The sequence below is a fragment of the Stegostoma tigrinum genome, chromosome 1 (genome assembly GCF_030684315.1).
Source record: "Stegostoma tigrinum isolate sSteTig4 chromosome 1, sSteTig4.hap1, whole genome shotgun sequence".
In the NCBI taxonomy this organism is placed as follows: domain Eukaryota; kingdom Metazoa; phylum Chordata; class Chondrichthyes; order Orectolobiformes; family Stegostomatidae; genus Stegostoma; species Stegostoma tigrinum.
In genome coordinates this window covers 186,544,649-186,558,538 of record NC_081354.1, presented here as the reverse complement: position 1 = coordinate 186,558,538, position 13,890 = coordinate 186,544,649, and the positions used below count along the sequence as shown (strand labels likewise).

General features: G+C 44.6%; 1 protein-coding gene across 1 annotated transcript in view; it reads left to right on the top strand.

The window, feature by feature from the left end:
• Nucleotides 1–5,886: 5,886 nt before the first annotated feature.
• The window catches only part of LOC125455290 (hematopoietically-expressed homeobox protein Hhex-like), a 50,956-nt gene continuing 42,952 nt past the window's right edge, over nt 5,887–13,890 (top strand). Inside the window, exons 1-3 of the mRNA XM_059644897.1 lie at nt 5,887–5,962; nt 8,132–8,310; nt 9,445–9,495. Of these exons, the coding sequence (XP_059500880.1) occupies nt 5,887–5,962; nt 8,132–8,310; nt 9,445–9,495 (306 nt within the window). The remainder of the gene's footprint in view (nt 5,963–8,131; nt 8,311–9,444; nt 9,496–13,890) is intronic.

Genomic DNA, 13,890 nt, shown 5'->3' with positions numbered 1-13,890 from the left:
CCAAGCCTGGATACAGCCCAGGTACATAGGTAAGAGCTAACATTTGGATCAAGCTTGTCTATGATGACTTTCAATGTTAATTAGTTTGTTGATATTAACCTGGGTAAAATAAATCAGAGAAAATACTTGAAATGCCCAGCCAGTCCAGCAGCATCTTCAGAGAGAGAGAGAAAGGGCAGTATCCTTTGAGCTCTTGGGAAATGACTATGAAGTATAGCCTGGAGATGAATGAAGCTAAAAGCTGTGGAGCAGCGCTTAACAATCTGGGCCCATTTGAACGCTCAGATGTGTTGACAAAGATAGGCTACAGATCTGAAGTGCACTGCATAACTGTGTAACTGGCAGCTCTTGTTAATCATTTTCTAGCTATTTGTGTTAAACTTGGCCATTCCCTATGACAGTGGAAAGGCCACAGAGCTGGACTGGCAATTTATCAGGGTCCGAGAATCAATGGGTGTGACCAGCAGTAATGCAGCATTGTTCAAACAAAAGAAAGAAGTTGCATTTCAATAGTGCCTATCTTGGGATATCCCAAAATACTTTACAGTCTGTGTAGTATTGGGACAATGGCTGTATCATCTCTTCTGGTGAGAAATAAGACCGGAAAACACAGGAGCAGAAATAGACCATTCAGCCCATTGAGTGTACTCTTCCATTCAATGAGATCATGGCAGATCTGATGATCCTCAACTCTACTTTCCCACCTAATTACCCCAACCCTTCCTGATTACAAATCTGTCTCTCTTAGCCTTGAATATACGTAAGACTATCTTCTGCAGCAACGAATTCCACAGATTCACTTCCCTCCGAGAGAAGAAATTCCTCTCTATCTCTGTCTAAAATGCGTGACCCCTTATTCTGAAATGATGACCTCTGGTCCTGGACTCTCCCACCAGGGGAAACAACCTTTCCACATCTATCCTGCCAAATCTCCAATGCCAGTGTATATTTCCTTAAATAAAGGCCCAAAATTGTTCACAATGCTCCAGCTGTTCTCTGAGTAGTACCTTGTATAGTTTTAGTAAAGCGTCTGTCCTTTTATAAACCGAAGGAACTGTGGATGCTGTGAATCAGAAACAAAAACAGAAATTGCTGGAAAAGCTCAGTGGGTCTGGCAGCATCTGTGGAGAGAAATCAGAGTTAACATTTTGGGCTGAGTGACCCTTCCTCAGGTTCTGCCAGGGACACAGGTAATGTTCTGGGGACCTGGGTATGAACCCTGCTACAACAGATGGTAGAAATTGAATGCAATAAATATTGGGATTTCAGAGTCTAATAATGACCATAGAACCATCTGTAGAGAGAAATCAGAGTTAAGGTTTTGGGCTGAGTGACCCTTCCTCAGGTTCTGCCAGGTGCTGCTAGACCCGCTGAGCTTTCCCTACAATTTGCTTTTGTCTCCTTACCTTAATAAAACTTACCTGTTAAATTAGAAGTGAGAATTCCTTTTACTTTCCTACTCCCTGCTGAACCTGCTAGGTTTTCTCACGATTATGGAAGAGGACTCCCAAATCCTTCCATTCCGTAGCTTTCTGCAGTCCTTCTCCATTTAAATGTTCTTCCTGCCAAAGTTCATAACCTCACATTTTCCCATGTTGCATTCCATCTACCAAGTTTATGTCCACTCACTGAACCTGCACAGTCTTTGTCTCATCCTCACCACTTTTCTCATGTCATCCACAAACTTGGCAAGAGTAAATTCACTTCTGTCATGGATGTATATTGTAAATATCAGAGACTCCAGCACTGACCCCAAGTTACCAGCCTGAAATGCATCCAAATCGTTATCTTCTATCCTGATACAGGGATGATGATAGGGGAAGTCTAGTAGCATTAACGCAGCACTGTTAATCCAGAGACACAAGTAATGTTCTGGGGACCTGGATATGAATCTTGCACATCAGATGGTAGAATTTGAATGCAATAAATATTGGGATTTCAGAGTCTAATAATGACCATAGAACCATTGTTGATTGTTGGAGAAAACTCATCTGGTTCACTAATGTCCTTTAGGAAAGGTTTAAGATGAGAAGGAACAGATTCAAAAGAGCCCAGAGGGGCAACAGCCTCACACAGAAGGTGATGAGTGTCTGGAATGGGCTGCCAGAAGTAATGGTGGAAGCAAATACAATCTCATCATTCAAAAAGAAAACATTTAGGCAAGTACATGAATGGGATATGTACGGAGGGATATGGACCAAATACAGGCAAATGGGACTAGTTTAAATTGTGAAAACTGGGCAGCATGGGCAAGTTGGGCTGAAGGGCCACGCTGTAGACCTCTATGACTGTAAGAAACTGCCATTCTTATCTGGCCTGGCCTGCATGTGACTCGAGATCCACAGCAATGTGGATGACTCTTAAATACCTAATTGCTGGCCCAGCTTGTGAAAGTTTTAAAACAACCCATCTCAAACACTATAGGCTCTTATCTTATTAAATAGACAAATGTGTAGCACCTTATCTTCCGAATGCCTTCTGAAAATCCAATAATATTCATCCACTGGTTCACCTTTATCTATTCTGCTTGTTACCTCTTTAATGAATACTGGAAAATTTGTCGGGCATGATTTCCTCTTCATGAAGCCATGCTGACTCTTACTGATCATACCATGCATTTCCAATAGCTCTGCTATTATAAAATATATTCCAGCAGAATCTAACAATAACAGACTAGCCTTGAGTGACCTGTTTTTTTGTCTCCTTCCCATCATAAATAAAGGACACTTTTTTGAAATGTTTTGAATGTTTTGTCAAGTTAAAGACATGAGAATTTAATAGCAGCAAGGGTGACCAACTTTAATGGACTGCTGGTTTAAAAGAAGATGCATTCGTTGACCATGACTATCAACATGAGGTTATTGAACATCTGTGGCTCTGCTATCAATCCTGGGGTCAAGACTCCAGATATTGAGACAATAAGACTAATGAGCAGAAGTAGGCCATCCATCCCATTGAACTTGTTGTATGATTCAATGACTGTATGACCCAATACTCTACTTCTGCTCCTATGTGTATGGTCTTAAGGTCATTTAACTTCCTGAACATTTTCCTCTCATTTTGAGGGTGCTTCTTAGAATCATAGAAGCCCATCAGTGTGGAAACAAGCTCTTTGGCCCAATAAGTCCCCATCAAACTCAGAGCATCCCACCCAGGCCCATCCCCTATAAACCCACCTAATCTACACATCCCTGAACACTACTTGCAATTTAGCATGGCCAATCCACCCTAACCTACACATCTTTGGACCGTGAGAGGAAACTGGAGCACCCAGAGGAAACCCACACAGACACGGGGAGAATGTGCAAAATCCCCACAGGCACCCGAGGGTGGAATCAAACCTGGGTCCCTAGCACTGTGAGGCAACAGTGCTAATCACTGAGCCACCGTCCCTTGCAAACATCGCATGTCTGCTCCCATCCATATACCCCCATCAATGTGCCCAGTGTTACATCCAATACTCTGGAACAATGTCACTCCCATGGTCTTCCATGTTCCATCTTTAAATTCCAGAAATATTACCCAGAGAGGCTTCCCTTTGAAGATGCCTAACACAAATGCAGAATACTGTGGGTAATGATCATCTTTATTTTTTTAAAATAAAGCAGAAACAGTTGGATGCACTTCACAGGTCAGGCAGCATCTGTGGAATTAATATCATCAGACCTTTGACGAAAGGTCACAGTCTCCGTTCCTCTTAGCACCGATGCTGCCTGACCTACCGAGCTTTTCCAGCCTTTTCTGTTCTTATCTTTTAAGAGGTAGAGCTTTCCCTGAAGAAGGATAGCAATTTGTACTCCTGCTGTTCACAGAGGTAGCTGCCAATGTGCAGAGGATACTGCTAGTCAGGAACTCACCTGACCTCATAACGCTGAGAGGCAAACGAGGTTGGGTGCGCTAACCTTACATTCTGACTGTCTCCAATAGACCGAGGTGAGCAGTCCATGAATCACAACCCCACACCAAGTTAAAAACGTACAGATACATTTCTAGCCTGAGACATCAAAAGTCACTTGTTACTTCCACACATTCTGCACGTATCATGTTTTGCAAAAATGCTGCCTGTTAAACAATGATGTGGAGGTGTCGGTGCTGGACTGGGGTGGACAAGGTCAGAAATCACACGACACCAGGTTATAGTCCAGTGGGTTTATTTGAAATCACAAGCTAAAAAGCACTGCTCCTGATCCCGTCCAGCACCTCCACATCATGGCTCCCATCAACACCTCAAACTGCCAGCTCAAAGTGTAGAGGATCTCCGAGAAGATTGTGCAGACTTCACCTGATGAAGGGGCAGCAGTACAACAGCTTGTGATTTCAAATAAACCTGTTGGACTATAACCGGGTGTGTGTGACTTCTGACCATGAGCGATATTGACAAGGCAATAAGTTATCGGTCATGCCTCATTAAATCCATGGTATTGATAGTTAGCCAGTACCAAGGTGAGGTGTTCTATTCCTGATGATTGCTACTCACAGATAATCTCCAAGGTCTCTTTTCTGGGGCCAGTCACTGAAATATCTGACTTGACTTGCTCAGGTCAATTTCATCAGATAGACCCACTGACTGCTGGATTTCTTCTCTCACAATGCACCATCTCAGCCTACAGCAACAACTTTGCATTCAATCAACACCATGAATATCCCGGGGAACTTTGCAGGAGAGTGAACAAAGCAAAGATGACATTGAGCAACATTGAGGGGACGTTAGGGCTGAAAGTAAAAATAAAACTCATCTGAAAGGAATCTTGAAAGAACATTAGCAAAGTAAAACAAAACGCAGAAAGACCTATGACCCTGAAGGAGAGCATTAGGCCCATCATGTTTGTGTTGCCTGTGAAAGAGTGATCCCATCCAATGGTAGCTTCCATCTCTTGGTCAGTACCTCTGTAAGGGACGGAGACTTGTAAGAATTCCAAATTTCAAATCTAACTTGTTTTCTTGTTTCTGTCCTGCTGGGTGAAAGGTTCTGCTGACACATCTCCCTCGTCAGGACTATTTGCGATGGGCTAATCCTCGGCTGTAAAGGCTTTACTGATATATTCGAAACTAGAAAGAGGATTGGAAAGTTCCATCCCAGACTCTTGGACAACTTGAAAAGGCAGATCGCTGTGAACAGCAGATTGCCCAATCACTCACTTGCAACTTCCTCTTTGTAAACCCTCTCCCATGACAGCCAACCTCCCACATCTCTTCATGACAAATGTTGGTGCATTTCTCACCTACTCTCTTTCTCTGTCTCTCTCTCTCTCTCTCTCTGTGTTTTACAATGTCACATCCACTCAAATTGTGAGAGATCACTTGTGAGTGACGGTCTACCTTGCATCTGGGCACAGAGAGCAGTGGGTGACAGTGAACGGAGGTCCGCCGGCACTAACGGTGCTAATTGCTGTGGTCAACCCAAAACAAGGGTTGGGAGGTTACTGGATTACTAACAGACAACCACCATCTTCAGAATGTCATAGTGACCACACAGCATGGAGCTGGAGGAACACAGCAGGCCGGGCAGCATCAGGGCAGCAGGATAGTTGACGTTTCGGGTCGGGACGCTTCTTCATATAGTGACCAAGATAACAAGGTGTGGAGCTGGATGAACACAGCAGGTCAAGCAGCATTTTAGGAGCAGGAAGGCTGACATTTCAGGCCTAGACCCTGAAACGTCAGCTTTCCTGCTCCTAAGATGCTAGATGGCCTGCTGTGTTCGTCCAGCTCCACACCTTGTTATCTCGGATTCTGCAGCTCCTATTCTTTCAGATAGTGACCAGTCTGTCTTTGTAATGAGGGCCACCAATGGAATCGTAAGCCCCAGCATCAGAAACAGTCTCAAGCAGATGTATAAACAGTAGCTTTGGTCTTCAGTACCAATCATCACGGGACTCTGCATCAATGCTCATCAAGTACACCAGTGAGCTACTGTTTGTATATCAGCTGGAGCCTGGGTTGAAGAGTGACAGCAATGCAAGTACAGTTACAACATATAAACCCTCCCTAGTCACATACCCATGCAGATGCATTTTAAACATTGTAACTGTACCAGGCTCCACCACTTCCTCTGGAAGCTCATTCCATACACACACCACCCTCTGTGTGAAAAGGTTTTGACAGGTACATGGATGGGAAAGGTTTAAAAGGTTATGTACCAAATGCAGCTGAATTGGACTATTTTGGTTTGGAAAACCTGGACAGCATGGTTGAGTTGGACCAAAGGTCTGTGTCTGTGCCATATGACTCTAACGTCTTGGAAGCTCACTGGAGATTGGAGATTTAATCCACTTTATGATGTAGAATGTAGCAAAGCATCCATGGAAAGAATTTGTATTTTTTTTTTCTTTTTTTCCTTTATTCATTCATGGGATAAGGGCGTTCAGCATTTATTGCCTATCTCTAATTGCCCAGATGGCAGTTATGAGTCAACCATGAGGGGCATGGATAGGGGTAAATTGACAAGGTCTTTTCCCCAGGGTGGGGGAGTCCAAAACTAGAGGGGCTTAGGTTTAAGATGGGAGGGGAAAGATTCAAAAGGGACCTAAGGAGCAACTTTTTCATGCAGAGCGTGGTGTGTATATGGAATGAGCTTCCAGAGGAAGTGGTGGAGGCTGGTACAGTTACAGCATTTAAAAGGCATTTGCATGGGTGTATGAATAGGAGGGATTTGGAGGGATATGGGCCAAATGCTGGCAAATGGGACGAGATTAATTTATGATACCTGGTCGGTATGGACGAGTTGGACTGAAGTTTCTGTGATATACATCTCCATGAGTCTGTGACAACCATCACTAAAAACAGACCAGTCACAGTCTCACTGTGCGGATGGTGGCTTCGTGGTAAGAGTCTCTGGGCTAGTCATCCTGTACGCCCCCAGCTAAGTTTCTGGGTTCATATCGCACCATGGCAAACGATGATGTTTGAGATAAACTCTTTTTAAAAAAGTCTAGAATTAGACACTGGTTTATCAGCGATCATGTGAAATCTCATCTGGTTCACTAATGTCCTTTACGGAAGGAAAATGCCATCCTTACCTGGTCTGGACTAAATGTGACTCCAGAACCACAACAATTTGATCGACTCTTAACTGTCCTCTGGGCATTAGGGAATAAATGCTGATCTAGCCAGCGACATCCATGCCCCATGAAAGAAGAATCTAGAAAACACTACTGTGTGTGAGAGTTTGCTCTGTGTAAATTGTCTGCTATTTCTCTTACACTATAACAGTAGCTATGCTTCAAAAATACCTCATTGGCTATCAAGTGCTATGAGACCATGAAAGGAGCTATAGAAATGAAGTTAGTCTGTTTCTTCCCTGATATTGTTAGTTCAGTGGTTGGACTGCTGGATTGTAGTACAGAAAAACGCTAACAGTGTGGGTTCAAATCCCCCACCAGCTGGGATTAACATGAAAGACCATCCTACTAGGGGAACGGGTTGGGGTGTGATGGTATGTAGCATTGTCGCTGGACTGTTAATCCTGAAAGCCCGATGATGTTCTGGGGACCCGGGACCAAATCCCGCCACGGCCGATGGTAGAATTTGAATTCAACAAATATTTGGAATTAAGAGAGTGATAATTTACATGAATCCATTGCTGATTGTCGGAAAAACCCATCTGGTTCACTAATGTCCATTAGGGAAGGAAACTGTCAGCCCCAGCTAAGGATTTTGGCCCGAAACGTTGACTTTGCTGCTCCTAGGATGCTGTCTGTGCTGCTGTGCTTCTGCGGCTCCACATTTATTGACTGTAGCTTCCGGCATCTGCAGTCCTTACTCTCTCCAACTGCCATCCTTACCTGGTCTGGCCTACATATGTCTCCAGGCCCACAGCAATGTGGTTACCATTAAAAGGCCCTCTGGGCAATTACGGATGGGCAATAAAAGCTGCCCGGCCAGTGACCCCCTTAACCCATGAAGGAGCGTAATAAACCCTCTCCGCTCAGAGGTATGGCAGCCTTCAGGTTGAAACAGACCCAGTCACGTCTCTCTAATTAGAAAATGGGAGAATGGTAATGCCACCTTCACTGACTGGCCTGTTGCAAAAGGCCAGCATTCTCTAATTCGTCTTCATTTTCAATGTGTCCATCCCACTTTTCAATGCATCTTTTCCATCTACCTAACCGTTTCTATTTCTTTCCCTCAGATAGGGATTATTTTTGGAATGTGTTCGCCCAGCGTCCCTCCCACAAAAGGAAAGGCGGTCAGGTGCGATTTTCGAATGATCAGACTGTGGAGTTGGAGAAAAAGTTTGAGATTCAGAAATACCTTTCGCCACCAGAGAGGAAACGCCTCGCCAGATCCCTGCAGCTCAGTGAAAGGCAGGTGGGTGCAGGATTGCGTCAAAAGAAAGCAATCAGATCATCTGCAAGCAGATGGAGTACAATGTTGGTAAATTTGCAGCCATTTCGTTAGGATTAACAGTAAATGGGGCTATTATTTAAATGGTGAAGAGGAACCTGGGTATCCTTGAGCATGAATCACAGAAGGCTGATTTGCAGCTGCAACAGGTAATTAAGAAGGCAAACGGTATTTTATCCTTCATTGCCAGAGGGACAGAGTTTAAAAACAGGGAGGTTATGTTACAGCTGCACAAGGTGCTGGTGAGGCCACACATGGAGTACTGTGTGCAGTTTTGGTCTCCTTACTTGAGAAAGGATGTACTGGCACTGGAGGGGGTGCAGAGGAGGGTCACTAGGTTGTTTCCAGAGTTGAGAGGGTTGGCATATAAGGAGAGACTGAGTAGACTGGGATGATGTTCATTTGATTTTAGAAGAATGAGGGGGCTCTTGAAGAAACATATAAAATTGTGAAGGGAATAGATATGTTAGAAGCTGGGAGGTTGTTTCCCAGTTGCCGGTGAAACTAGAACAAGGGGCATGGTCTCAAAAAATAGTAGGGAGCAGATTTAGAACTGAATTGAGGAGAAACTTCTTCACTCAAAAGGGTTGTGAATATGTGGAATTCCCTGCCCAGCGAAGTCGTTGAGGCTTCCTCATTGAAAGCTTTTAAAGTGAAGATAGATAGTTTTTTGAACAGTCAAGGAATTGAGGGTTAAGGTGAGTGGGTGGGTAAGTGGAGCTGAGCCCACGAAAAGATCAGCTACACTGTCCCCAAAAAATACTCACAGGACAGGGACAGTATGGGGTTAGATACAGAGTAAAGCTCCCTTTACACTGTCCCATCAAATATTCCCAGCACAGAGACAGCATGGGGTTAGATACAGGGTAAAGCTCCCTCTACACTGTCCTCCTGAAACACTCCCAGGACAGGGACAGCATGGGGTTAGATACAGAGTAAAGCTCCCTTTATATTTCCTCACCAAATACTCATGACAGGCACTGCGTGCAGTTTGAAGAATTAAACTTGCTCCACACTCTCGCCTGATGAAGCAACTTAGATCTTCCTCGCCTTTTCCTGTTTGACGTTACTTTCTCCTCCCTTTTACTTGTTCTGCAGGTGAAAACATGGTTTCAGAACAGGAGAGCAAAATGGCGAAGACTAAAACAGGTACGGAATGTTTGCTTTCCTCACCATAATTGGGCAGATCAATAGTTAGCTCTTGTGTTGATAAATAGACTATTCCTGTTGTCTCATTCACCCAGGCTGCTTCTGAATCTACCAGGCAAATAACTCAGAGACAGCATGCAAACTAATCTTACTCAAACTCAAAGGAGAACAAATGTGGAAACCCAAAGTACATGGATCACAAAAAGTTAGGATGTAGGTGCTGTAAGTCATTGAGAAAGTTAATGGGATACTGCTGTTATTGCAAGCGCAGTTGAACAGGAAAGTAAGGTTATTTTGCTCATGTCATACAGAGCATTGCTGAGATCATATGGAGTCATAGAGTTGTACAGCATGGAAACAGAACCTTCAGTCTAACTTGCCCATACTGACGAGATGCCCGATATTGATCCAGACCCATTTGCCAACATTTGGGCCATATCCCTCTAAACCCATTTATTCATATATCCAAGATAACAAAGTGTGGAGCTGGATGAACACAGCAGGGCAAGCAGCATCTCAGGAGCACAAAAGCTGACGTTTCGGGCCTAGACCCTTCATCAGAGAGGCCACCGTGTTATCTTTTAAATATATTAATTGTACCAGCCTCCACTACACCCTCTCAAATATCCTGTGCAGGTTTGGTTTTCCCTATGCAAGGAGGGGTGTAAATGAATTTAAAGCAGTTTAAAGGAGGTTTACCAGATTGATACCCGTGACGGTCCTGTGCTGAAGTGTTATTACGGTTCGAGTGTGAGAAATATGGAATCCAGTTTCCTCTCAGTAAGCAACAGATGAGGTTGGTAACTCCAGGAGTCATCTGTCTTCCTGATTTTGATCGCTGCACAGATGATGTGCAAAACATGAGGGAGAGCCCTCCCATGTATTTTAGAGTGCCGTGGGATATTTTACATCACATGAGAAATGTAAAAACATCGAAGGTGCAACTGAAATGTTGATTTTATAATATGGAGGACACGAGCGTCAAAGCCATGCTGTATAAAACCCTGAGATGCAGTGAGCACATCAGATTGCCACAGCTTTTGGGATCGATACATTGTCCTTATAGGAAGTGTAGTACACATTGACTTAATTAATAACCATAGAATCTCTATAATGTGGAAGCAGGCCATTTGGCCTGTTGGGTACCCACCAACCCTCTGAAAAGCATCCCACACAGACCTACTCCCTACCCTAACCTTGTAACCCTTCATTTCTTGTGGCTAATCCACCTTGCTTACACATCTTTGGACACTGTAGGGCAATGATTTTCCTGAAGAAGGGTCTAAGCCCGAAACATCAGCCTTCCTGCTCCCTCTGATGCTGCTTGGCCGGCTGTGTTCATCCAGCTCGACACCTTATTATCTCAGGGTAATTTAGCATGACCAATCCACCTAACTTGCACACCTCTGGACTGGGAGGAAACCAGAATACCTAGAAAAAGCCCCACACAGACATGAGGAGAATATGCAAACTCCACATAGACTGTTGTCCAAGGATGGAATCGAACCGAGGTCCATCGCGCTGTAAGTGCTAATCACTAAGACATCATGCTACCCTAATTTGTTAAACTAATAGTGATTAAATTATGACTGCTAATTACACAGTCATGTTACATTCCCTGGAATCTGGATGCTTAAGCGAACACTCAATCAAAGAGTATAAGAGATTAATAGGCAAGGATTCTGGTAAAATTCATACAGCATTTTGACTGGTTGGAGAATGTTGAACTGAGGAACATCAGGCAATTTAAGGCAGACCCTCCAGGAGTGGGATGAGGAAGTACCTTTCCATATGTAATGGTTAGAAAAGTTTGGTTCTCCCTTCTGCAAGTGCAATATGTACACAAGAAATTGTAAATTTTTAACTTGAGCTTGATCAGTTCTTCCTAGCGTTAAATCATAGATTAGCCCTGACCTCATTGAATAATGACACACACCTGAAGATCTAGAGGAAATTCTCCTGTTGCTATATCCCTAACCATCTGTTAGGGAAGGTGATAATGGGAACTGCAGATGCTGGAGAATCCAAGATAACAAAGTGTGGAGCTGGATGAACACAGCAGGCCAAGCAGCATCTCAGGAGCACAAAAGCTGACGTTTCGGGCCTAGACCCTTCATTAGAGAGGGGGATGGGGTGAGGGTTCTGGAATAAATAGGGAGAGAGCAGGGATGCCTAACCTGAAGAAGTTGCCCTCCTCCCTCGGGACCAACCTCAGGGAATCTCTCTCCCACTGCAACTCTCTTGTCCACGCTTATTTCTTCAACCGGAGACCTAACCCTCCCTCCACTGACCCCTTCACCCACTTCCAACACAAGTCTTCCTCCTGGACACCACCCCCACGCCTCCTACCCTCCCTCGACCTCTTCATCTCCAACTGCCGTCGAGACATTAACCGCCTCAACCTCTCCACCCCTCTCACCCACTCCAACCTCTCCCCTGCAGAACGGGCAGCCCTCCGCTCCCTCCGCTCCAACCCCAACCTCCAACTCAGCTCTTCCCCTCCACCCACTGCATCCCAAAACCAGCCCAGCCTGTCTCTGCCTCCCTAACCTGTTCTTCCTCTCACCCATCCCTTCCTCACACCTCAAGCTGCACCTCCATTTCCTACCTACCAACCTCATCCGACCCCCTTGACCTGTCCATCTTCCCTGGACTGACCTATCCCCTCCCCACCTCCCCACCTATGCTCTCCTCTCCACCTATCTTCTTTTCTCTCCATCTTCGGTCCGCCTCCCCCTCTCTCCCTATTTATTCCAGAACCCTCACCCCAGCCCCCTCTCTGATGAAGGGTCTAGGCCTGAAACATCAGCTTTTGTGCTCCTCAGATGCTGCTTGGCCTGCTGTGTTCATCCAGCTCCACACTTTATTATGTTAGGGAAGGTTGTGGCTTAGAGGAGTTATTGCAAGGCTATTAATCTGGAAATTTACCTTATACCCTGGGGACCTGTTTCAGATCCTGCCATTCGCAGGGTTTGCAGTTTGAATTTAATATTTTTCCAAAAAAGGCCTGGAATGAAGAATCTATTGATGACAGCGAAATCATTGTCAATTGTCGGAAAAACCAACTGGTTTGCTAATGTCCTTCAGGGAAGGAAATCTGCCACCTTCACCTGGTCTGGCCTACATGTGAGTCCAGAACCACATTAATGTAGTTGACATTGGATTTCCTCTGAAGTGGCCTGGCAGGCCATTCCTGTGTTCAGACAGAGCTGGAAAATTTCTGTCAATGGCTCTGCAATTTGCTCCCTTAATCCCTCAGCAATCTGGGATGCATCCCATTTAGGCCTCGGTGACTTCTCTACCTGGAGTGCTGCCAGCCTTTCTCGCACCTCGCTTTTAGCAATCACCAGACAGCTCAGTTGCTGAACACCCATGTTTCCAACTGGCCCATTGAGACCATCTTCTGATTCGGTAAAACCAGAAACAAAATATTCATTTACTATCTCAGTCATATTCTTTACCTGTGAGCTGCTTACCCTGCTTGTTCCTTATGGGGCCCACTCTATCCTTCACTCATCATTTACCCCTAATGTGTTTGAAGACCATTCTACTATTTATTTTAGTGTGCCTGACATCCTTTCTTCATGCTTCCTCTTAGTGTTCCTAAATCCAGCTTTAGCTTCTCTTCTGCATTTGAGATCCACTTCCTGATTTCTATTGCTGTTATTATTCTGGAATATATCATATGTCTCCTTTTTCTTCCTCATTTTCTCATCAATATCTTCAGTCATCAGGGAGCTCTAGCTTTGCATAACCTGTATTGGGGATAACCTGTATTGGATGGGATAGTGTCGGGGGAGGGGCTTAGATTAGTTCACAGGTCGGCAAAACATCGAGGGCCGAAGGGCCTGTGCTGCGCTCTATTGTTCCATGTTCTATCTATTTATTTCTCATGCATATGTACCTGGGATATCCTGGATGACATAAAAAGAGGTGGGAAGATATTGAACATAGAACAGTACAGCACAGGAACAGGCCCTTTGGCCCATACTGTTGTGCTGAACAAGACACCAAATTAAACTAATCCCTTCTGCCTGCCTTTAGTCCATATAGAACATAGAACTCCTCCCATTCCTTGTGTATTCGTGTGCTTTTCTAAAAGTCCCTTAAATACCCTGATTGTACATGCCTCCGCCACCACCCCTGGCAGCGCGTACCAGACTCCAAGCACTCTCTGTGTAAAAAAATGTCCCTAATATCTCCTTTGAACTTTCCCTCCCTCACCTTAAATGCATGCCCCCTAGTATTAGACATTTCAACTCTGGGAAAAGGATTCTGGCCATCAGCCCTATCTATGCTATTCATAATTTTATAGACTTCTGTCAAGTCTCCTCTCAGCCTCCACCGCTCCAGAGACAACAGCCTGAGCTTTTCTATCCTCCCCTTATACCCTCT